The following is a 23470-nucleotide window of genomic DNA, read 5'->3' as shown; positions in this document are numbered from 1 at the left end:
CTGTAGGCTACTGGGCTCGATAGTTTTACAGGGCTTTTCATTTCGGTAGAGCCATCGAGCCAACCTAACCAGAAACTAGAGCTGTGGTGAACAAAGAAGAAATATGTCAGAATCATGTGAATGTAAAATTTGTGGTGCTAGCATAGATGTCATGGTGTGTTTGGGCCTTGATGGATGAAGATGTTACAGAAATGTTTGCTACACTGAATATCTCTAATTCGAAACAATGGGTATTTCATATGTGTGCCAATATACCCGAAGCAGATGGAAAGCAGGAAGAAAAGCAATACATGAAGGAAATTTTCAAAGCCCTTTAGCAACTATGGCAGCAGACCAGCAGATCGGCTCATCAATGAGTTGCAAATTTCAAATGAAATTCATGAAAGGGGAGGTGTCGTAAGAAGAAAAATGGGGAAGAGCCTCGTAGGTTGATTCCATCCTAAAGGGGTTTGCATAAAATGAATGTTTGCAGAGACGAGGAAAAAATTGTTGCGCTAACATATGAGGAATCTTCGTCATATGAGGCTGAAACAGTGAACCATATTAAAAATCTTCGTATGAGTATGTATGTTATATACTAATAAAAAGAACCCAAGAATCATCACATCCTAAAAAATTTCTCTACGCTTACAACACGAGATTGTAAACCCGCAACGCCAAGCTGCAACCTGCACGCATGGCGCGCGCACCAAAATAGCCATGCAATCCTGCAAACCCCAACAGATACTCTACAACCCCCATTTACATGGCAGGGTGGCCGTGGCATGGGTAATCAACACGCAATTTACAGATGGCATACAAATCGCTACTATACAGACATCCACAACAGGGCCTTACCCATTTCACAGCGATCAAACAAATGCACAACTCATCGATCACCAAAAAAATTGCACCCAAAACTCGTTTCAGCTTCCAAGAACGAACGACCACCTGGACGACGTGTGTATCTGCACCTTCTTCTTCCTTTCCCCTTCAAGAGAAGCCGATTGTCTTGCCGAGCAACCACAGGAACAGCGTCCACTCGAGCATGAATATCGTGTGCAGGTACGACCGGTCCAGCGTGAAGCCGAACACAGTGATCCCGGCTCTGTTGTTCTCCAGGTATGTCACTGCAATGCGCACGAAGCCGGTTGTCAACAACATTTAGGCCAGAAGACGAATGGTGAAGGAAGGAGAGCAATTAAGCCAACAATGGCAGGCTGATTACCTAGCGCCTGCCTCTTCTGGAAGGAGATGACGTGCGCGTGCGGCAGATGGATCTTGGTGTTCTCCAGCAGGTCCTCGTCGTCGCCGGTGTACTCGTCGGACTCCGTGTCGCTGTCACTCGAGGGGTCCTGCTCGATCATGGAGTTCTGGTTGGACCCGGGCTCCCCTTCCTCGTCCTGGACGGGCGCGATGGTGCAGCAGGCGTGCCACTTGGTGGTGTGGCCGGTGAGAGCCTGCGCCTGGTGGGTGATCTTCGCGGCACTGTTCAGGATTATGATGAGCCCGGACATGAGCACGACTGAACATAGCTGGAAAAAAATGTGAAGAAAAACGTTAGAATATCCCCGTTCAGCAAGGAGCAAACGAAAGCGGTAGAAACATTGAACCACTGTTAGGATTTTGAAGCTGTCGTTGAGATAAAATCGTGGTCTTACTCTAATATTGTAACTGTTCTTTTGCCAGTAAACGACGGGATTGTTGTTGAATGAATGCGCACGCATGTGAGTACCAGGAATCCCACTCTTTGACTATGGCATGTTCGAAACGCTCCTAAGCATCTCTTTCAGACAATTGCTATCTTGTCTACCGAGTAAATGACAACCTGTGCTGACTAAATCGCATTTGGTGGCTGCAAAATTCAGGAATGAATAGCTGATTTATATCTACAACAGGGATTCCAAGTTGTATTCATCAGTTGGCTCCCGGTAGCATCAGCATGAATAGCTGTTGTGATGTCAATTACATGCATCCTGGCAGAGGGGTTTTGCCACTTCGGCTCCAGAGATGGAGGAGGACATATCTTTTCAGAATTAAGATCCAGGCACCGGACAAAGACAGATAGCTAGTTGAGCATATCACGTCACACCTCAGCTTTGCTGTTTCTAGCACCACACTATCACTAACTAACTAAAAAGGCTAGGAGGTTACAGTACAACCATCGAGGATTTGCAGTCCAATTCAGCGTTCAGACCACCTGTTTTCTCGATTTGGTTAGGCCCAAATTCTTGACCCCCTCTTGTAGGCAATCCATCAATCAGCTGAATGATTCTATATGCCAATTGCGCTTAATTAAACGTGACACATCGGCAATTATTGGTTCCGTCTAAATTAAGAAAGGAGACGCCGCAAAGTTTTCCTCTCCTCGATCAGGAATTCAGGGTTTGCCGTAAGAACATGAGCGAATTTGGGAATTTAGCAATTGTGTCTAATTAATTGGGTGCAGGGCTTCAAAACAAAAATTGGTCACGGGGTGGAGCAATTAAGCAGTAGAGCGACTCACCGCGAGCTCGCCGGTGGTGAGGAGGTTGTCGACGGAGTCACGTCGCGTGGTGAGGAGCACGGATGCGAACTGGCTGGCGGTGGTGATGAGCAGGGCGGCGACGATGAACTTCCTGAACCTGTGGCTGATGACCTTGAGCTGCCTGCGGATGTCGAGGTGCTCCCTGAGGACGCTGGCGACGCCGGTGCGCCCCTCCTCGACGTCCTCGAGCAGGGACCCCGCGAAGTCCTCGAGCCGGAGCCCCTGGAGGTGGCAGATGAGGCGGAAGAGGACGCAGGTGAGGAGGTAGACCGCGCTGCGGTACATCCACGACGCCATCTCGAGGGAGCACGCGAGGACGTCGCTGAGGACGTCGTTGGCGAAGAAGGGGACGCGGTCGGCGGAGGTGGCGTACCACCAGGCCTTGTACGCGGCCTCGGCGACGAAGCATGGCGCGACGAGGGACGCGAGGAGGCGGAAGGAGAAGGCCAGGCGCGCCGTGTAGTGGAACCGGACGCGGTCGCTCTTGGTGCGGAGCTTGTCGAGGTAGAGCAGGCGGCGGAGGCCGATGCGGCGGAAGGAGGAGGAGAGGCAGAGGAAGCCCGCGGCCGAGGCGGCGGAGAGGGAGAGCTGGACGACCGCGGAGATGGGGCGGCGGGAGGCGCGGAAAGCGAGGAGGAAGTGGGCGGCGGCCGGGACGACGACGGACAGGGCGAGGAAGAGGAGCCAGGAGAGCGCGGACTGGCACGGGCCCGAGTGGTCCATGCACACCCAGCGCAGGCAGGAGCGGAACCAATGGAGCTCGTCGTCGGGGCGCGACGCGCACCGCTCCATCACGCCACGCTTCAGCGCCGACGGGAGCAGAGGCTCCGCCGACGCCACCGCCGCGGCGTTGGAAGCGCTCGGCCGCCGCCCCATGGCTGCGGGCCTGCTGAGGAGGATCGCGCGGCGCTGCTCTGGTCGGGCTCTGTTTCGCTTGTGCGTGGCGTGGCGCGGGTGGTGGTGGCAGAGTCCAAGTGGAATCCGAGAGGGAGGAGAGAGAGTCGGGGGGCGTTATATAATGGTGGCGGTGTGCTGGCTGGGAACGGGGTTGCGTGCGCAGTGCGCTCGGGATCTAGGCATCCGGCGCGGTTGGGATCGCGTGCAGGTGCGTGGCGGGGGGACAGAGGACGGCGGAGGAAGTGGGAGTGGAAGAGTTGGATGCTTCCATTTCCATCCTTCGGCGCCAGAGGAGAGGGCGGGGCGGCGGCGGGTCACAGGGGAAAACGGCGATTTTTACCAGTTTTCTCACGGCAGGACGGGCGGCGAGGGGTTTTGACGTGCAGACGCTGGAGACTCGGCGGCAGCCAGGTCTCGGCTGTCTTGCATTGCGGTACTCTCGCTGACGAGTCTCGCCGGCGCCGCCGTATGGTATTCGTAACCACCGTTTTCAGATAATCAGATTGGTATAGGAGGGTCATATGTTAATATGTTAGTATGCTGGAGTGTTGTGCCTTTGTCTAGACCTGCCCACTTGCATCATTTGGAAGTTGGAACTGGACAAGAAACTAACATGGGTCATACAATACCATATCCTCGAGGAACATGGGCCCAATATACAACAATCTGGAGTACGGTACTGGTTGCCTCTGTCCACGACACGAGACACATCCTTGAATCTACAACGCACAATCGACCCAAGCACCGGCATGGTTCAGTAACTGCAGAAATGAATGGACGTGAAGGACACCAGCAGGCAGCAGCCGGACCAGCCGCTCTCGACCCACTTTTGACACACTTTTGTGCAGGAACCATTCGTGGACAAGTGTCGGAGAAGTGCGCCGGCGTATATCCCACCCGTCTTGACGCGGACACGCCAGCCGGGGCCGGGCGGATCGGCGGCGTCCCGGACAGGGCGTGGTGCGCGGCAGCAGGAGGATCTCGCACAGTCGCACGACTTTTCCCGGTTTCCCCTCCCCACCAGCGCGCGCGTCGCGCTCAGGAGTCGTCGCGGCAAAGGCATGGTGTCGCGTCGCGCGCGTGGCTGACACCCGGCTGGCCGGCCCGTCTCCCGTTCGCCACCGGTCCCTACCGCGGAAAGGGACCGTTCCCCCGCCTGCCCGGCCCGTGTCGCCGCCGCCGCCGCTTGGCCGACGCCAAGGGGAACCCGGCTGATTTTTTCCCTCCTCCTCTTCCCCGGAGCCCGGAGGTGACGCGTTCTTGAACGGTTCGGCGTGGGCCTTTCCAGTGATCTGAAGGGCCCTGCGCGCGGAGGGCGACGGGGAGCGAGATGATGATAGGCCATACTTGCGATCAGGGGTTACGATCTTGACAGGGGTTATGATTACTCGAGCGTTGAGAAATTGTCCCGATCGTGATCGAGTTCGCGTGACTACAGGAGCTTACGAGTTCAGACGTGCCGCGTCTAACTTTTGGAGTTCCATCGAGGACTATTCAAACAGGATCAAACAATGAGTGCCGCGTCCAATCAGTATATTCAGCACTATTCAGTGCTGTGCATGGCACCGACCCTCTGCAGTGTAATCATCACCGAGTGCCGCGATCTTGACCAATGATCACGCACGGGTTTGCGGTGGTGCGCGACGCGAGGATGGCTGTGACTCCACCGCTCACGGTCACGGACGGAGCTGTGGCGGGTCTCGGCGCCGCGAGAACCCCAGCAAATGATTTGCTTATTGCAGGCGGAATCAACGCACGCACGCGCCTCCCCCCACGCTGACGGTGCGCCGCGGAACACGGCCAGCCCCGTGCGATCGATCCACTCACCCGCTCAGCCATCATGTGTGATCCAGCCGGGCTCGGCCGCTCCCCGTTTAAAATTCACATCATCACATGACGCACATCTCACTCGATTTTGTTTCGTTCGAAACAAGAGTTATTTAACTTTTTGTTACCGGAGGCGAGATTTAAAAAACATTGTTACAAACGCAGCCGAATTCTTTGCCATTTTTGCTGAGTTGAGTGACACGCGAGCAGGCCAGCGTGGCGGGGGCACGCGAAAAGACCACGCTGCCCCCCGCTTTATCCTCTTCTCGCTGCTGCTTCTCGCCGTGACGGGAAGGGGATGCATCAGATTGGGAGCGGGATGTACGTGTCCGGCCCGACGCCGGACAGGAGGCGGGAGCGGCGGCTCTCGGCGTACACGGCGGCGTACTCGGACCTGCCTCCGCTTGCGGCGTACTCCGCGGCGCGCGCGCCCAGCGCGGCGGCCTGCCTCCGCCATGGCCTCGCCGCCGGGAGCCGCCGCGTACTCGGGGTCCCCGGACACGATCTCCCCCGACGCCAGGACCAGGCCCTCGGTGGTGGCCAGCATGATGAGGCGCATCACCTCGTCCTGCTTCGCATCCACCGCCTCGCGCCGCGCCAACAGCTGCAGCAGCTCCTCGAACGCCATGGATGGATCAGTAGAGGCGTGCGTGCTTGTGCTGATGATCTGTTGGCATTGGAAGCGTGATACGATCGATGCATCATGAATTCCAGGGCCTGGGGTCGCTTTATATGGATGAAGAACGGAACCAAATTGCCGCGTGCGGGCCTCGTGTTCTCTCGCCTCAGCCGCTCGTCCTCCTCCTCCAGCTTGGCTACCGAGCCGCTCACCCCCGCCGAGGCCGAGCCGTGGGGCGGCGACGAGGAGGCTGGCTCCCCGCCGGAGCTCGTGGGCGCGGACGAGATGGCTCCTAGCAGGTGCTTCTCCCCTTGTCGGAAGCCGTCATTGGCGCCGGCATCCTCCTCGCGCCGGAGATCCGGCCCGCTGCCCTGCCTATCGCCGGCGTCCGGCCCGCTGTCGCAGCTCTCGCACTCGGGGCTCCTCGTTGGCCCGTCCCCGTCCCCAGCACCCTCGCCGGCGAACGGTCCTCGAGGAAGGGGAGCTGGCGGCGTGGCGGTGGCGCCGCCGGAAACTGCGGGCAGCGCCGTGGCGGCGCGTGGGAAGGCCAGGCTGGGCGTCCCGTTCGCGTGCTAAGTGCTGGCGGCCGCGGCCGCGCTCAGCGCCGGCGTGTTCTGCCTCGTGTCGTGGCGGCGGCGGGAGGTCATCGCCGCGGCGGTCGGCGCTGTGGCCGCCGTCAGGGCGGTGTTCGCGTGGAACACGTGGCGGAGGGGCGCCGAGGCGGAGCGGTTCGTCCGGCAGTTCCCTGACACGGACGGCATTTGGCCTGGCGAGCCTTATGTGGATAAGGCGGGGGCAGCGTGGTCTTTTCGCTGCCCCCGCCATGCTGACCTGCTCGCGTGTCAATCCAATGGCAAAGAATTCGGTTACGTTTTGTATGTTTGCAAGCACGTTGCTTACATACTGGTGATGATGGCAAAAAAAAGTTAAATAGCTCCTCGAAAGAAGATGCCCTCCGGAACGCTAACCACTGCCACTTCCAGCGAATCCAGAAGCTGGCTGGCCGCGGCAGCACAAGGTTCCCGACTGCTCGCGACGTGTCGTCACGCGTCGCGGTTTCACTTTCACCCACGCAGTAAAGAAACGGCGGGGGTGTCGTTTTGCCGGTGGCCTGAGGCTTCAGGTTCCGGGGCTCTGAAGTCGACGGCTCGGGAAGTGACAAAACTCCGGGGTGCTGAGTCACACATGATCCACCAGTAAAGAAACGGCAACCTCTTTCTATGCTGGTATTTTTTTAAAGTTCGTGGAATCGTGGCTTCGTGCTCCGTCCCATTCCAGTTCCATTGATCGATCGATTGACGATGAAACACGGAAGCCAGGTCAGACCAGGTGTTTTCTTCTTTTCCCTCTCCCTCTCCCGCTCGTTGGTTGGCTTATCAGGCATGTGCAACATGACTAGATACATTCGTCTACAGCTTTTTTTCTTTTGATAAAACATTCGTCTACAGCTTGGTGCTTATCAGGGGAAGAAGTTGACACCCCCACTGCAAATCCCAAGGGCTGCTTGACACGAACCAGTCAGAACTCAGAACGGCCCCTTTCTCTCAGGCGAAGACAGGCCAAAGAAAGATGCTGGTCAAAGGGAATCATCGGCGAGACTTGTGTCAATAATTGCAATTCTTTTATTTTGGTTAACCGGATCGGTCTGGCTGAAAACCGATTGACTGAGCTGATTCCTAAGGAAAATGAAAATAAAGAAACAATTGACTGGGGAATTATTGGGGGCAGAATATTCTTTTTTGAAACGAGGGGCAGAATATTCTGGGGGTCAATGTGGAGCACTATTCAATAATCAAGACCATTTCCCTGCCCCTTTGGGCGGTCGGTCAGATAGCACAGATAACTCAGTTTGGAGGCAAAGGAGCAGAGCCACATATCAAGGAACAACTGGCTCGGTTTGCGGAGCCAAATTGTGTAGGGCAACTCTTGGTGACACAAAAGGAGGGAATGAACAGTTGGACCGGAGAAAGGGTTCATTTGCTGCTTCCAACTCGAGAAAAGAAATGCAGTGGGGACAGTTTCTGTTTTTATTTCCTTTCCTTTCCTCTTGTTTCCCGGCACAAAGAATTTTACTAACGAAATTTACGAAAATTTGTTTCCTATAGAAATGTTCATGATTCATAAGAGAAAAAAGGTTATAGCACCATAATGCGATTTCCGGTTCTAATGAGACGTCGGAATTATGAGACGGCAAGCACACGCTGACACGCATCTCCAGTTCACAACAACCTCACGCCGTTAAATATCTCTTCAGGTCCCATCAAGCTCGATGGCAACAGTTACGGCTCCCAGGGAGAGGACATCGGCGATTCTCATGAGGCCGTCTGGCTAAACAAAAGGTTCAGGTAGGCAGGGCAGAAGGACACCTGGGCACCGTTGGCTCTTCTGCCGGCTGTAGCGCCAAACTCTCAGATACTGCTTCCTAAGCCCTCTCTAAATTCTGGTTTCTCATGGGAACAACACTGAACACCAATGGAGTAATGGGATTTTCTTCTGGCTTTGGTCGCCTACTCTCCATGGACCAGGCCAACTTAAAAACAGAAGAAAAGAGCCAAAAAAAGAAAAAAAACAGAGTATGTGTATCTGTGCTGAATTGGGCTCATACCTGGCCCAGCCCGAACCTACGGTGTATCAGGCTGGACTGGGCTCTAAATTTATGAACAATAATAAGAAGTTGGTTCAAAACAGGCCTGCCCTAATATGCTCCAGTTCAGAAAGTCAGATCCAATCTGCTCTGCACTATATAGTGACATAACACAAAAGGAAAATTAAACAGCCCCTCCCTTATGGGGGAGCAATAAGCCAATAAACTAAAAGTTTAAAGCCTTCAAACTGGAGCATTTTCCTTCTTGCACCTGGGCAGTGGGTATGGTTTGGGCTACATCTCAGTGTTCAGAACCAAGTGGCAAACAGAAAGGAAATGAGGTTCGAAGTTCAAACCCAATGGTGAGAAGGAAAAATTCATACTTTTGAGATAGTGTGACAAGCTATGAATTTTTTATTTACTTAAGGCAATATATAGCAATCGAATTGGGTAAATGAGACCCTAGCATGGCCCGACAAGCTTCATCTATGAGAGCAGAGACATGTGTGATTCATACAATCATAAACCGAAAGCTGACCTGAAACTATTGCTATTTACTACAGCTCATGATGAAGTGACCTGTAGTATAGGTTTTCAGTGTCAATGGCGCTTGAAAAATTCTACCATGGGCTTGTATATGAGTTGTGGAGCATTGTAACCCATCACAAAGTCACCATGAGCGTAGTCTGGCATGTACAGCACCTCGATGTCATCACTGTCGTGCTGCCTGACCAGAGTCCGCAGGAGGTGCCTGGTGTCTGGGACATCACCCAGGAAATCCTGGCCGCCATGGGTGAGGAACAAGGGGACATGGGGCGGAATGGACGAGAGGTTGTACAGCGGGGGCTCTGGCTGGTTGTAGTGCTTCATGTTCTCCTTCTTGTTTCCGTAGTCGTACTTTCTGATCCCTGCTTTCCTGACCACTTATGACACATAAATTGAGAAAAAGAGAAGTTAGCGCTGCAACTGGGCTTTGGGCAATGGTTCCTTAGTTTCCGATAAAGATTCTTACACTGCGACATGTGAATCATATTTTTCACAGAGCTTGATTGTGGACCATGCTGTAGGAAGATGCACGTAGTCGAAGTATTGAGGCAGCAGTCCGGTCCTTTGGTCACCAGATCAAATTCATTGAAACCACAGTTAATACGATCATGGCCAAGCACCGGGATCACATATATTTTTTTCGGAATTTAATAAAGTGGATGTAACACCGGTACCTGCTACTGCTGAAAATATATCATAACAATCAACTTCAGGGTCGGTGCAGACTTCACCCAACAGTTCTTGTGCAACTGGCCTGTAATGCAGCAGACCATTCGTAGCATCAACAATCAAGTCTTGATCTAACACACTCACAGATAAGATTTGAGATGGGTTACCCAAAATAACAGCACACACTATCTGCACATTTTAAACAAGTCACTGGTAGAATGTTTTTCCCCTTACAGCAAAGGACCCCTGTTAGGCTATTCTACATCATAGTATGCTTCAGCTTCTATGAGCTCATCAGAGAGCTTTTGAGCACACAACTACACATAAATAGTACGTGACTGTGATGAAAAGCAATGTTATTGAATCCCGCGTACTTTATACTCTTCGTAATAAGAAATACAAGAAGTTGTAGCAGAGATACCTACCCAACAGGATTAAACTCATGATAACCCAGCATGTGAATTGTCTGCATGATACAAAAAACAAATATAGTTAAAACATCGAACATGACCATTATAATTAACAATAAGAATAAGGAGGTTTCTACAAGCTTTACTTCTGCAAGGAAGATACGAGCCGCAAGCCATATGAGTCTGGATTTCATCCTATGCAGATAAGCAATTGGGCAGAGTAACACAGCTGATCTCACTATGTCTATTAACTTGTGCTCTGAGAAGGCTGCAAGAATAATCAAGGTTCCCTAGGAAATAGCAAAAGTTTCAGCATCCTCCCAAGAGCCAACCCATTAGTATATTAAATAGGGTCATAAGAATACCAGGGAATGACCGACATAGTGGACTTTCTTGCCTCCTGTTTGATTATAGACAAACTGAAGTACTGCAGGAAGATCATAATCAGCAAGTTGGTCCCATGTCCAGTCCCAGAAATCCTGCAAAGATATGCAAGTATTCTTTTAGTGAAATATATGACATGCAGTTTCTTAATCAAGCTAGAGATGCAAACCGGGTCTTCTGGGGTGAGGGAGGTATGTTTCCGACTAGACTTTGTTCCACGACAGTTGGCAATCCAAACATCATAGCCACTGTCTGCCAAAATGAAGGCAAGTGATTGTTTTGGTGTACTTAGTACCCAACAGAAACCATCCTGTCCAATCAACATATTCATTTTAGTCGCAAACAGAATCCATATAGTATGTGTTATGTTCAACAATGTCCTTACCACCAGCAGCCCATGGAATAGAAGTACTGGTGTCCTATCCTCAGTCGAGTTATCAGCATTAGAAACACCATGTGGGATCCTCTTTAGGCTAAGAATATAGCCATCTTCTGTTGTGACCTGATATTCTTCACATGGATAGCCATAAGCTGCTACTCGTGACTTGCACATACCTAAAGGATGGGGCTGCGGAGGGCACTGATCACCAATATTATTTGTAGAATTCTGGATCCTCCACGAGAGAACACTTTGCAGGTTCAAGGCAATGAAAAAAATCAGGAAACATAGTACATGGAGATTCTGAGCCATCTCAATTGAGAACTACGATTTTTGGCACTAGAACTGATATATCTTCTTGTATCAAGCCAGGATGTAAGCTATAGTTTTGTGTGATTCCAAGAATAGGGGGCGGAGGTTAGCTGCAGGGATGGCCTCTGAATGAAACTGAGCTTCTAGCTTCATCACTAATGGGGAGGAATGCTAATTTATAGAACAGGTTGTGCTATGTACGGGAGTTTAGTTTCTATTTATGCGTTATTTTTCTCTCTCTCAGTCTCACAGATGCATGAGCATGAGATAAAGTATTACAGTAGTTCATGTAATTTTAAGTATTGAATGTAAGATTGCATAACCATGAGCAAATCAGGTGAAACAAACAGAACTAGTTGTCATAATACCAACCATGCAATCTTGATGATCAGAAATGAATATGCATAGATCTCACTTCACAACAATTCTGTGAACCCAAATTCTGTTCATGACCACTAGGAATGTTGTACACGAAAAGGTAACATTCTCTAACATACGTATGGAATCAATTTGCAATTTAGAGACAATAAACAATTAAACATTCAGGTAGCATCAGTGGGGCACGCTATCAGATGCCCCGCATATACGCCAAATTCATCAGTTCAGCATGAGCAAGATATGTAATAATAGTAGTATGCTTACTTGCCAAACAAAAAGGAGAACATCTCTGTTCGGTCTTTAAACAGAAATTACCTTTGCGACTGGGGCGGGCACATTTACGCTGGGGCGGACAATTTTCTTTCCTGCAACTTTGCGAGTAGAGCTGGCAATTGGGCCACCATTTGACATGACCCAAAGCTCGAGGGTTGGCATGGTTAACTTTGAGCCGTATCACGCTTATGATGATGATTGCTGAAATCCGATCCGCTGTCCGGTGCAAGTCGAATCGGCCCACTAAGGCCCATTACGGCTCAGACTATATTAACCAGTTCTGAGTTCTTGACTACTCGATTTTTTTTCCCTCTCCTCGTCGTCAGCTAGCTGTGGCTGTTTCTTCTTTGTCTCTGACGGGGGGGATTCCCGTCGCCATCGACAGTCCGCCCAAACATCGTGATCCGACGTGGCCCAATGACGCCTCGCGGAGCCTTATCCCCTGATCCAAACTCCATCCGCGTGCCGCCGCACACCAAACGAAGCCTCGCCGTGCCGACCCCACCGCTCCCTCGGTCCCTCCCCTCGTTATCACTCGTAGCGTCCGGTGCATCCACAAGTCTTCTAGAGGAAGATAGTAGCAGCAGCAGCAGGAGCCAGCTAGCGAGCAACGAGCGGCAGCCATGGCGTCCACCTCCTGCTTCCTCCTCCAGTCCACCGCTCGCCTCGGCGCCGCCGCCGCCTCGGCGCGCCCCCAGGTGCCGCGGGCCCAGCTCGTCTGCAAGGCGCAGAGGCAGGACGCCGCCGCCGAGAGCGGTGACGCCGCCGCGGTCACCCGCCGCGCCGCGCTCACGCTCCTCGCCGGCGTCGCCGCCGTCGGCGCCAAGGTGAGCCCCGCCGCCGCCGCCTACGGAGAAGCAGGTAACAACACGCGCTTAATGTCTCAGCTCCTGGGTAGCTTGATGGATCTCGGTCGGTTATTGAATCTTGATTGCAATCGCGCTTGCTTGCTTGGTTGCAGCCAACGTGTTCGGGAAGCCCAAGGCGAACACGGACTTCATCGCCTACAGCGGCGACGGGTTCAAGCTGCTGATCCCGTCCAAGTGGAACCCCAGCAAGGAGCGCGAGTTCCCCGGCCAGGTCCTCCGCTACGAGGACAACTTCGACGCCAACAGCAACGTCTCCGTCATGGTCCAGCCCACCACCAAGAAGACCATCACCGAGTTCGGCTCCCCGGAGCAGTTCCTCGCCCAGGTCGACTACCTCCTCGGCAAGCAGGCCTACAGCGGCAAGACTGACTCCGAGGTTTGTTCTAGTTCTACTAGTTCACATGCTGCATCTAATTAATCTCTGATTCATTCGGCGACGGCTATTTACCTGTGCTTGCGCGTGCAGGGCGGGTTCGAGACCGACGCGGTGGCGACAGCCAACATCCTGGAGAGCTCGGCGCCGGTGGTGGACGGGAAGCAGTACTACAGCGTGTCGGTGCTGACGAGGACGGCGGACGGCGACGAGGGCGGCAAGCACCAGCTCATCACGGCCACCGTCTCGGACGGCAAGCTCTACATCTGCAAGGCGCAGGCCGGCGACAAGAGGTGGTTCAAGGGCGCCAGGAAGGGCGTCGAGAAGGCGGCCAGCTCCTTCAGCGTCGCATAAGCATTCTTTTCCTTGGTTTTCAGGGGTGCACCGTGTGTACGCAGATAGAGAGGTTGGGCTGGGCATGCATGTGTGCTCCTTTGATTGTACATGAGAACAAAGGCCAAGGAGAGCAAGGATTCATTTCTGCTCTCATCCACGATGTCTAAGAACTCTTAGTATCTTAATGCTTCGTTTTTGTATCTTGCTGTGAGCTCTAGGTAGGGGGTGCGTCATCATATACCAGTACTTCTTTCCATCATCTAAAAGTAGATACTAGTGCTTCAAGTTTTTCCGGGGGGATTTCGATTCTCCTCCACATTCATTTTACATGCTAGAAAACCTAGTTGAAGGCCCTGCTTAGCACAGATTATTTTCTAGCTTTCTCACTGATTCAGCCGAAGCTCTATCAAACGGCAGGATTCTTCAGTCGATTATCACTTATCAGTAAGCAGAATCCAAGAATGTACTGAATAAGCACAATGTTGGCTTTTCGCCAGCTTTTCCGGAAATGAAGATTATACACAATCACAAGCTTTTGTGACCAAGACGACCTTTATGTTTTGGATCTAGATCAACACCACACTAAAGTTTAACTACCAAAATTGGGATTGATTTAGGTGGATGCTTTTGCTCTATGCCTAGAGCATGAATCCCCCCAGATTCCAACATAAACAAATAAAGGACTATACCCTCGAGCTTTCTAGTCTTTTGAAGGATGTGTATACACTCCAGTGTCCCTACCGTTCAGATTACTAGGGAAAAAGGTACAAAAAAAAAGTTGGAAGGATGTGTATACACTCCAGTGTCCCTACCGTTCAGATTACTAGGGGGAAAAGGCAAAAAAAAAAGTTAGCACCCTTTATTGTTCCTACATTTCTAAAACTAGGCTTTTGAAGGATGTGTATACACTCCAGTGTCCCTACCATTCAGATTACTAGGGGAAAAGGCAAAAAAAAAAGTTGGTACCCTTTATTGTTCCTACATTTCTAAAACCATGTCCTATATGGCCATAAACTTTTGAAATGATGATATTACTAAGGAATGAGTAATAAGATTTTTAGAGAATTTTTAGTTTGATGCCGAGTAGTGATAGGTGTGCTCGTCGGGAGCCATTAGATAGGGCGGCACATAAGCAACAAAGCGGAGGGCTCTTTGGAAATTGTCACAAGAGGTTCCTTCAAATTGCCAAGGATTGTCGTCACGGTAGCTTCATCTCCAATCTTGATTTCAGTGGGATTCAATTGTTCACAAAACTAGTGGAGTTTAGATAAAAGAAAAGGGTTATAATTGGAGAAGTTGATATTGTACTAGCTTGTAAAAATTTCAAGATCAAACATGACTTTGTCAACAATATATGAAATTGACAAACTAAAAAGATCAAACACGGGTAGTTATTTCTTCTTATTCTTTAAGAAACAAAGAAAAAGGACTAAATTTAGTGTTTTCATGTTATTTTCACACATTACGTCATATTGAATGAAAGGGATATTGATCTTGTTTCAGGGGTGAAAAACACAAGAAAGCCATGAAACTCATTCTTCGCTTAACATGACATTGAATGCATTATATTAACAAGGACATTCTGGAGCGATAATGTAGACATCTTGCCTTGGGAAGTTAATAATGATCATGCAATCATAACATAAGGACACCACGGTCCGTAACATATATTTTTTTTTGCAAACGTGGTGAGCACATATTTTATTAACAGGAAGAGAATTACAGCGTAGCTTCGAGAGAACCCTCAAAACGCAAAGTTACAAAATTACGGTGTAAATGACCTTGGAACATGAGGTACTAGCTGGGTTGGGCCTTGGCCCATTTTGCTGGTGATGTTGATGGCCAAGAAAATAAAAAAGGAGGGAAGAGAGGGGAGTTTGGGCTGGGTCGGGATTGGGTTAATTTTAGTTTTAGATACATTGTCATCCTGGCACGTGAGGGGCGAGCAGCGGGACGAGGGCAGGGCAGTGGCGCGGTCGGAGGTGGGCGGTCGGCGGGCGGTAGGCGAGCGATGGCCGGCGCGAGCGAAGGCGGACAGAGGCGGGCGGGCGTGGGCGGACGGCGCGCGGGTGCATTTTTTTATTTTTTTGAAACTTTTTAGTCCCAGTTGGTGGATGACTTGGGACTAAAGGACACCCCCTTTTATCTCAAATAGTTAGTCCCGGTTGGATTTTCAGGATCTATAGCCCTATCCAACCGGGACTAAAGGTACGTTTTCCACTGGTGCGGGTAATTCAAATAGAAGGTCTGTTTTCCACCGGTGCGGGTAATTCAAATAGTTTGAAGGGAGGGAGAGAAATAAAGGAATATTGAAAAAACAATGGAACGGATATAATTCCAATAGGTCATTCTCTCATCTATTGGAGATTTGCACACAAGCCCTCATTAGGTTTGTGGAAACCAAAAGGAACATCAAAGGATGGTTTAATTTTCTATTGGAATGTTTCAACTTTCACCGTTTGATCCAACTCTTTTCCATTCCTCAGTGAGGGTTCACTTCTGGACTTTTCACCAGAAAGTATGCATAGAGTCCGATATAAATGAAGCAGATAATCATTGGTTCTCTCTCTAAGAACAAACCGTCTCCCTTTCTTGTTCGAATTTCTCATATTTCATCTGCTCTTCTTGCCAAAGAAAGAAAAGCTAGTAACTTTGTTTTTTAAGAAGAAGAAGAAAAGCTAGCAACTGCTGCCAAATAAAAAGCTGCTAAAACACCATGAAGATATTGTGTGGAATAATTGGCTGCTAAAAGGTCAAATAAAACCCTGCTAAAATGCAATGAAGAAGATATTGTGTGGAAAAATGGCTGGTAAAAAGCCAAATAAAAAGTCGCTAAAATGCAATGAAGAAGATATTGCGTGGAAAAAAAAATGACTGCTAATAAAAAACATAGGGCTATGGTACTAGCACACGAAAATGAACATGCTAAGATAATGGTATGCAGTTAGCTTTTTTCCCTTTTGTTTTTTGACTGCGAATGTGTGTTTATGTTTGCAATTAGTTTTTTTTGTACGCAGATATAGGGAAACTGAAATGAAGTTACAACTAGTTTCATATTCAGGAGACCAACATAAGTCTAGGCAAACAGAAGCATACATTATGGATAGATAGAAGATAAAGATAACATATTGTAACTTTTCATGGTCAGATGACCATCAGAAATCCAGGTAAATAGGAGCATACATTACATATAAATACTTCCTCCGTCCCAAATTACTGTTCGTTTTGACTTTTCTAGGTACATATATTTTGCTATGCATCTAGATATATGTTATGTCTATATACGATAAGCTATGTACCTGAAAAGCGGAGGGAGTACTAAATAGGATAACATGCATGTCATCAAAGGAACCGAATAGAAATTGCAACCGCTGTGCCCGCAGTCAACAGTCACGCTCGTCCCCTTCACCATGGCACACGGGCACTGCCTCCTTAGTCCTTACCACGCCCAGCCGAACATAGGCACAGCAGATGAGGACGTGCCGTCGACGTCAATGAAGTTGTCCCCAACCACGTACTACCAGGCTCGATGGCCATAGCCAGCGGGTTGGGCAGCTCGCAGCGGTTTGGTACGGGCGCGGCAGCCAAGCCGAGCTCTGTGCTGCTCAGTGCGCTGCTCGACGGAGTGTTGGGCATTGGCTCGTTGAGATCGAGTACGCCCGACACAAAAGGCAGGATGTAGAGTCCGCCACCAATGGCGATGGAACTTGGATGGTACGAGAGCCGCATGACCGGTGGCGCTACCATGCCCTGGAAGGGGAACGCTGGTGGTGCGGTGCGCTGCCGGGTGGCGCAGGTGCCCATCAGCGAATGAGCGGCACCTGACACCGAGGTGCCGGTTGCTGCTGGCGCACAGGCTCCGGAGCACGCCTCACCCGCGTGAGATCCGCCGCGACAACCTCCTTCACCGCCGGCCGCGGCGAGTGTCGGTGTTTTAGACCGGCAACCCGCCTAGGGGTACCCTAGGTGATCTTTTATGCGGTAAGGGTCGTTGAGAATCAAGGAATCAATGGTGACGCAAGGAACACGATTTAGACAGGTTCGGACCGCTAGATCGCGTAATACCCTACGTCCTGTGTGTTGGTTTGTATTGATCTTGGGGATTGATAAATTGGAGTTGTCCTGAGGGGGGTCCCTGCCCGGCCTTATATACGCAAGAGGGCAGGGTTACAAGTTTGAGTCCTAGTCGGGTACTATTACAGAGTTCTACTCGGTATTGGCCCGAGTAGTTTTCCATAAACATACAAGACTAGTCCGAGAAGGATACGCCTATCCTTGTTCTGATCTTTTTCGAGTACGTCCCTTAGTGGGCCGTCCAACAAGTTGAGCTGTGGCTGCGTTATCCTTATCTTGAGGCATCAATATCGTTAAAAGGTTGATTGAAGCGATAGCCGCGAGTGGAGTATTGTGCTCCTGAGCCTAGACTGCGTTGAAAGCCCGTTCAAGATTTGTAATAGGAATATTTGTAGCCATCGACTGTCGTCGCTCAGCTCGAGTGGCATTGCGCGCCCTTCGTTGGTTGCGTTGTTCGGAAGTTTCATTGTGAGGGGCGTCAGCTGTAGACTCATTTTCAGAGATGTAGTCGACTTGTGCTAATCGCCTGGGGGTTCTGTTCTGGCTAGTACCCGGGATGTTATTCTGAGTAATAACAAGTACCTCCCTGTCCGGGTAGTAGCTTCCGGAGCTTGATGTTGCAATCTCTGTGTAACTTTCTTCGCGGTTGGAAGTGAGTGGAACACCTTCTTGAAATGGTAGGTTGTCTATATGGGCGACAAGGTGTGAGTCGTAGTCACGGTCGAGAAGAGATGGTCGCAATCTCGGCCAGTGGACGAATCTGTCTTGAGATGTCGAAGTTATTACCAACCCTTGGGCTGGACCAGATAATGATATCTCTGGTGAGTAGGATGAGTCGGAGTCAACATCTTCATGCCTGAGGTCGACTCGGGTTTGAGCAAGAAAACTTTGGTGGACTTTGGTTGCGTTGCGGAGTTCGTGCGGGAACCGCGTTGAAGTCGAAACCGATTTGGATGCTGACTGGGGCCGTCGAATCCGAGGTGAGTCCGACCCTAAATCCTGGGGTCGGCGGAGCCCGACCCTTTGGAAGAGTAGCTCCGCCTCGCCTGACCCCGAGTGAGGCTCCGCTTCGCCCGACCCTGAGTCCTGGGGTCGGCGGAGCCCGACCCTTTGGAAGAGTAGCTCCGCCTCGCCCGACCCCGAGTGAGGCTCCGCTTCGCCCGACCCTGAGTCCTGGGGTCGGCGGAGCCCGACCCTTTGGAAGGGTAGCTCCGCCTTGCCCGACCCCGAGTGAGGCTTCGCTTCGCCCGACCCTGAGTCCTGGGGTCGGTGGAGCCCGACCCTTTGGAAGAGTAGCTCCGCCTTGCCCGACCCCGAGTGAGGCTTCACTTCGCCCGACCCTGAGTCCTGGGGTCGGCGGAGCCCGACCCTTGAGCGGGGAAACGGAGTAGTCCGAGGGGAAGTCAGATCCGACGCGTAGTCAAACTCGAACTCGTTGACTTTGAAATCTTGATTTTTTCTGGTCAAATCTTCTAGTTTCTTCTTGTGAATGTTGACGATCTGGCGCCGGAACGATCCCGAGCCTTCGGCGACGCAAAGCTAGGATCCAAAAACAAAGGTGGCACCGGCTTCGATGAAGAAGACGGGCCTGATGATGACTTTCACCATTGAGTTCACGCTGAGAAACTCGACGAGCGCCCCTACCTGGCGCGCCAGCTGTCGGTGTTTTAGACCGGCAACCAGCCTAGGGGGTACCCTAGGTGGTCTTTTATGCGGTAAGGGTCGTCGAGAATCAAGGAATCAATGGTGACGTAAGGAACACGATTTAGATAGGTTCGGACCGCTAGATCGCGTAATACCCTACATCCTGTGTGTTAGTTTGTATTGATCTTGGGGATTGATAAATTGGAGTTGTCCTGAGGGGGGTCCCTGCCCGGCCTTATATACGCAGGAGGGCAGGGTTACAAGTCTGAGTCCTAGTCGGGTACTATTACAGAGTTCTACTCGGTATTGGCCCGAGTAGTTTTTCATAAACATACAAGACTAGTCCGAGAAGGATACGCCTATCCTTGTTCTGATATTGTCCGAGTACGTCCCTTAGTGGGCCGTCCAAGGCCTACTCGTGGGCCTGGGGAGTATGCCCGACAAGCCCCCGAGTACTTTGTAGTCGTGCGCCATAGTCTTGGGCACTGCAGGCACTACCCGAGTAGTTTTGCAAACTGAAGTGCTCGAGTACTATCACGTGGCTGGAAGGTACTCTTTCTGCAGCTTCGAGTTGTCTCTGTTCCTGAGTAATTTTATATGGTAGTGCGATGTCAATCGCACTCCATATGGAGTAGCCCCCGAGCCTTAGTTTGAGTCGAAGAGTCAGGCTTAGGGTCAAACCAGCTTTTGTCCATTTTACCCTTGGAGATCTTGGGAAAAGAAAAAACGGATCAACGGATACGGTACCCGCAGCCCCCGAGCACTTAGGCGATTTCTGTCGTTGAAGTGGTCAGCAGTCCGTTGAATAGAGTAGCCGTTGGGTGTTTTAAGGCGATTAATACGCGATTAATCTGTCCGATGCGCAACTGACTTGTGGAAACCGGAGCTGGCGGAGATAAAACTGGAAGGTCCCCTTTCGGTTGCTGTTACGCCGTACGGTAGTCAAATCGCTTTTTCCTCCTCCTCTGCGCCTTCGCTCGGTGTTTCGCCGCCACCAGTGCCGCCGCCTCCACCATTGCCGCTTTTTGAGATAGATCCAAGTGGGAGCCCCTTCTTAACTTGAGGCTGAGTCCATCGAATGCGCACCAAGAAGATGGGCAAGAAACCCGAGAAGATCCAAGGCAAGGCTCCGGTGATGGGCAAGGTCAAATCCAAGAAGGGGAAGGAGTTGGTGCTGCCGGCGCCGAAGGTGGGCCGACGAACCAAACTGCACCGCCGCCACCTGGGGTAGCTTGGCGACACTCGGTGATGAAGGAGGAAGCTGTCCAAGCGCTAGTTGATGCCAAGCTCCTTCAGCCGAAGGAGATCCTTGAGTGGCGTCCCACATTTCCCAATGCGTGGCAGTTTGAGGAACATCCTGCCGAGACGGTGATGCTTGCTCATTTTGTGGAAAGGGGACTGGCGGTGCCCACCTCCGACTTCTTCAGAGGTATTCTCGAGTACTACAAACTTCAGCTTGTCTAGTTGAATCCCAATGGTGTACTGCACATGTCTATATTTATACATCTGTGCGAAGTTTATCTGGGAGTACCTCCAAGTCTCGAGTTGTTTAGGAAGCTGTTCCATTGCAAGCCTCAGCCAAGTGCCCAGCGGACGGGAGTCTTTGGAGGCGCCGGGTTCCAACTCAGGAACTCGGGCGCGTATATTGAGTACAACCTGACCGACTCTCATGGGGAGTGGAAGAAAAGGTGGTTCTATATCGGTAACTATGAACCCCGCTTGCCTGTGGTGACTGGTCACGCGCCCAAGCATGCAGAGAACTGGGTGAGCGAGCCCGAGGACACCCCTGAGCTCGATCACCTAATGCAGCAGATCACCGAGTTGAAGGCACTCGGTTTGACTGGGATCAACGTGGCAGCCAGCTTCCTAAAGAGAAGGGTCCAGCCACTTCAAAAACATGCTCACTTGGGAAGTGAGTACGTAGGTCTGAAGGATCCGTCGTGTATGTCTGATGAGGACATATCTGATGATGACGTAGAGGCACTGCTGGCTAAGTTTTTTAGGAACTATCAGGGAGTACCAGTAATCCCTGCAGCCCTTCATCAGTATGATGCCTGGTATGAGCCAGAAGTGGTAAGTATTTTCCTCCTGACTTGTTCTTCTTTGACTTGCTCTTCTTGTTGCTGATACCGATTTGTTGTTTGAAGTCCCGAGTTCTTGCCGGCTAGTTGGCGCAGTCGGAAGAAGAGTCGGAAGCTGTCGTCGAGAAGTCGGAGGACGAGCCTTCTCCTCCTGTTAAGAGACGTAGAGTAGTCCGCAAGATGTCTGCGGCTAAGTCTGCTTCAACCCCTGAGAAGTCTCGGGGTACCAAGGTATGTAGTCGGTAACTTGTGTGTTACTGATGAACTTGAAATTCGTTATTGATGTGGTGAATCTTGTTTTTGGTTCGTAAAGGCTGTAGATACGGTGCTTGGTGAAAATGAGGCTGTTTCTGATGAAATGGCCGTGTCCGACTCAGAAGTCGGTGATGCGGCTGTTGACACGATGCCAGAGAGGGTGCCATCAACAGAAACTGTGGTAGCCCCCGAGTTAACCGCGCCAACTCCATCGGCTGCCATGCCGCCCATTGCTGACCAGGCGGTCCTGGGGCTGCCTGCAGGAGTAGCGGGTACAACGAAGGAGGTGTCACCAGTACTTGCTACTGGTACCTTGCTGTCTAATGTGATCGCCAGTGGTAAGCGTTGTCCCTTCCGATTGTATTCATTTGAGTAGTACTGTAGTCTTGACTTCGGTTTTGTAGGTCTTGGTGAGAAGACGGTGCCGGCGGCTGTTCCCGCGGCTCCTAGTACTCGGCCGCCTGTCGCCGAGAAGAAGCGTGTCCGACTGCCGCCACGTTTAACCCGGTGAGCTTTCTTGTCTGTTTGAAAGACGTTGGGTTGTCTTAAAATTATGTAATGACGCTTTTTGGTGCAGAGATGCAGAGGATATTATCCCTGTAGAGACAGGGGTAGTACCGAATCCCTCGGCTACAATATCTGTTCCCTTGGAGGATTTGACTATTGAAGAGGTATCCGAGGTTGACGCCGGTCGTCTTGGAGCTACTATGTCGATGCTTCAAGACGTAATTCGTTTGGTGGAGGTTCCCGCCGCTGCGTCAGGTTCAGGAGGCGCTGCTTTACCATCATCTACTGGCAGATCGCTGGCCATAGTAGATGTTGGAAAAGCCAAACAAGTGACTGCTCCAGGTAAGTGCCTGTAGTCTGTTTATTGTAGTCGTAGTCGATAGCTGACATGCTAAATGTTGTAGGTGCTACTCTGGGTACGATTCCTCATCTTGTGGAGAGTACCCAAAAACCAGTACTTAGCCTGCCTTCTTACTTGGAGTTCCAGAGGGCCATCGATGTTTTTCGAGGCTTCCAGGTAGATTTTCCTGTTGATGTTGTTGCATGACCCGAGTTGCTGTGAGGCTTAAAACTCACCATACCCTACTTGGATGTTTTCAGGAAAGAAGCCATCAGTTGGAGCAGGAATGTGCCCAACTGACAGAAGCTCTTTGGGTGCATGAAGTCAGGGCGAAGTCCTTTGCCGTGGAACGCGCGGATCACGCGGTTCTGCAGGAAAAACTGGAGAGCCGCTACGAGTCCTTGAACAAGAAGTATCAAGGTAAGCATTGCGACTACTTTGGGTGTGTCCAACTGTAATTGGCTGTGGCCTGAGTTCTTTGCTTTGTAGAGCTCAAGAAGCAGGAAGCGGCTGCAAGGAGCCAAGTTATCGATTGGAGGAACGCTCATGACCGAGTGGCAGATGAAGCCGAACATCTTCGGGCCGCGCTCACGGAAGCACAGGCTACTTGCGAGCATCAGCGGGACCGAAAGATGCAGAATGGCGTGATGCTTGCCATGGCCATGGTGGCATGCAGAGATCATGCCCAGACCTTGGGAACACTTTGGGGCGAACTCCGAGAGCTGTCTGGAGCGGCCGAAGACTTGGTGAATGCCATAGCCCCCGTGGAGGAAGGCGCAGGACCGCAATTGCTAGTAGAGCGACTAAGGGCTGCCCCGAGTAAAGTGGCGGGACTTTGCAAGACTGTTTGCAAACAGGTTCTTGCGGTTGTGAAGTCCTACTACCCGAGGGCAGACTTGGCGGCAGCTGGTGATGGCGTGGCTCGCAACTGCACAGAGGAGGCTTATGCGCAGTACCTCGAGGAGGCGGAGCCTATTGCATCCAAGATGTCGGAGTTTGTCTCCTTAGAAGAGCTTTGAGCTGTTTGTGTACTCTTGTATTCGAGTACATTGATATTTTGAAATGCCAAGCCTTTGAATTTTTTGTGTCGTTGTCTTGCGAAGAGTAGTTTTTACTCCATTTTGTCGAATCCCGAAGTATTGCAACTTGGCTGGGCCCAACTCTCTGGGGAGGGGATTCGTCTCGCTCGACCTTGTGTTTTGGGGTG

The 23470-nt window shown here is 51.1% G+C and overlaps 3 protein-coding genes across 4 annotated transcripts; 1 reads left to right on the top strand and 2 right to left on the bottom strand.

The window, feature by feature from the left end:
• Positions 1–543: 543 nt before the first annotated feature.
• Positions 544–3493, bottom strand: LOC117852519 (uncharacterized). The gene is made up of 3 exons (XM_034734628.2): positions 2486–3493; positions 1208–1514; positions 544–1109 (listed from the first exon to the last, which is right to left on the bottom strand). The coding sequence occupies exons 1-3, from the start codon at positions 3380–3382 to the stop codon at positions 973–975; spliced, it is 1341 nt and encodes a 446-aa protein (XP_034590519.1). The 5' UTR covers positions 3383–3493; the 3' UTR covers positions 544–972.
• Positions 3494–8824: 5331 nt separating this feature from the next.
• Positions 8825–12097, bottom strand: LOC117852974 (triacylglycerol lipase 2). Of its 2 annotated transcripts, XM_034735303.2 has the most exons (9): positions 11827–12097; positions 10828–11071; positions 10612–10752; positions 10424–10537; positions 10205–10348; positions 10074–10114; positions 9654–9733; positions 9446–9541; positions 8825–9356 (listed from the first exon to the last, which is right to left on the bottom strand). In XM_034735303.2, the coding sequence occupies exons 1-9, from the start codon at positions 11847–11849 to the stop codon at positions 9034–9036; spliced, it is 1206 nt and encodes a 401-aa protein (XP_034591194.1). In that variant the 5' UTR covers positions 11850–12097; the 3' UTR covers positions 8825–9033. The 2 variants fall into 2 exon arrangements, with proteins under 2 accessions (XP_034591194.1, XP_034591193.1); XM_034735302.2 differs by lacking the exon at positions 11827–12097 and having other exon boundaries at positions 10828–11764.
• A 239-nt stretch (positions 12098–12336) lies between these two features.
• On the top strand, positions 12337–13562 carry LOC117852975 (oxygen-evolving enhancer protein 2, chloroplastic). Its single transcript, XM_034735305.2, has 3 exons — positions 12337–12645; positions 12746–13029; positions 13120–13562. The coding sequence occupies exons 1-3, from the start codon at positions 12408–12410 to the stop codon at positions 13378–13380; spliced, it is 783 nt and encodes a 260-aa protein (XP_034591196.1). The 5' UTR covers positions 12337–12407; the 3' UTR covers positions 13381–13562.
• The last annotated feature ends 9908 nt before the right edge of the window (positions 13563–23470 follow it).

This window comes from Setaria viridis, chromosome 4 (assembly GCF_005286985.2).
Source record: "Setaria viridis chromosome 4, Setaria_viridis_v4.0, whole genome shotgun sequence".
Taxonomy (NCBI): Eukaryota; Viridiplantae; Streptophyta; class Magnoliopsida; order Poales; family Poaceae; genus Setaria; species Setaria viridis.
Note: the sequence above shows the minus strand (reverse complement) of the source record. Positions and strands in the feature narration are given on the sequence as shown.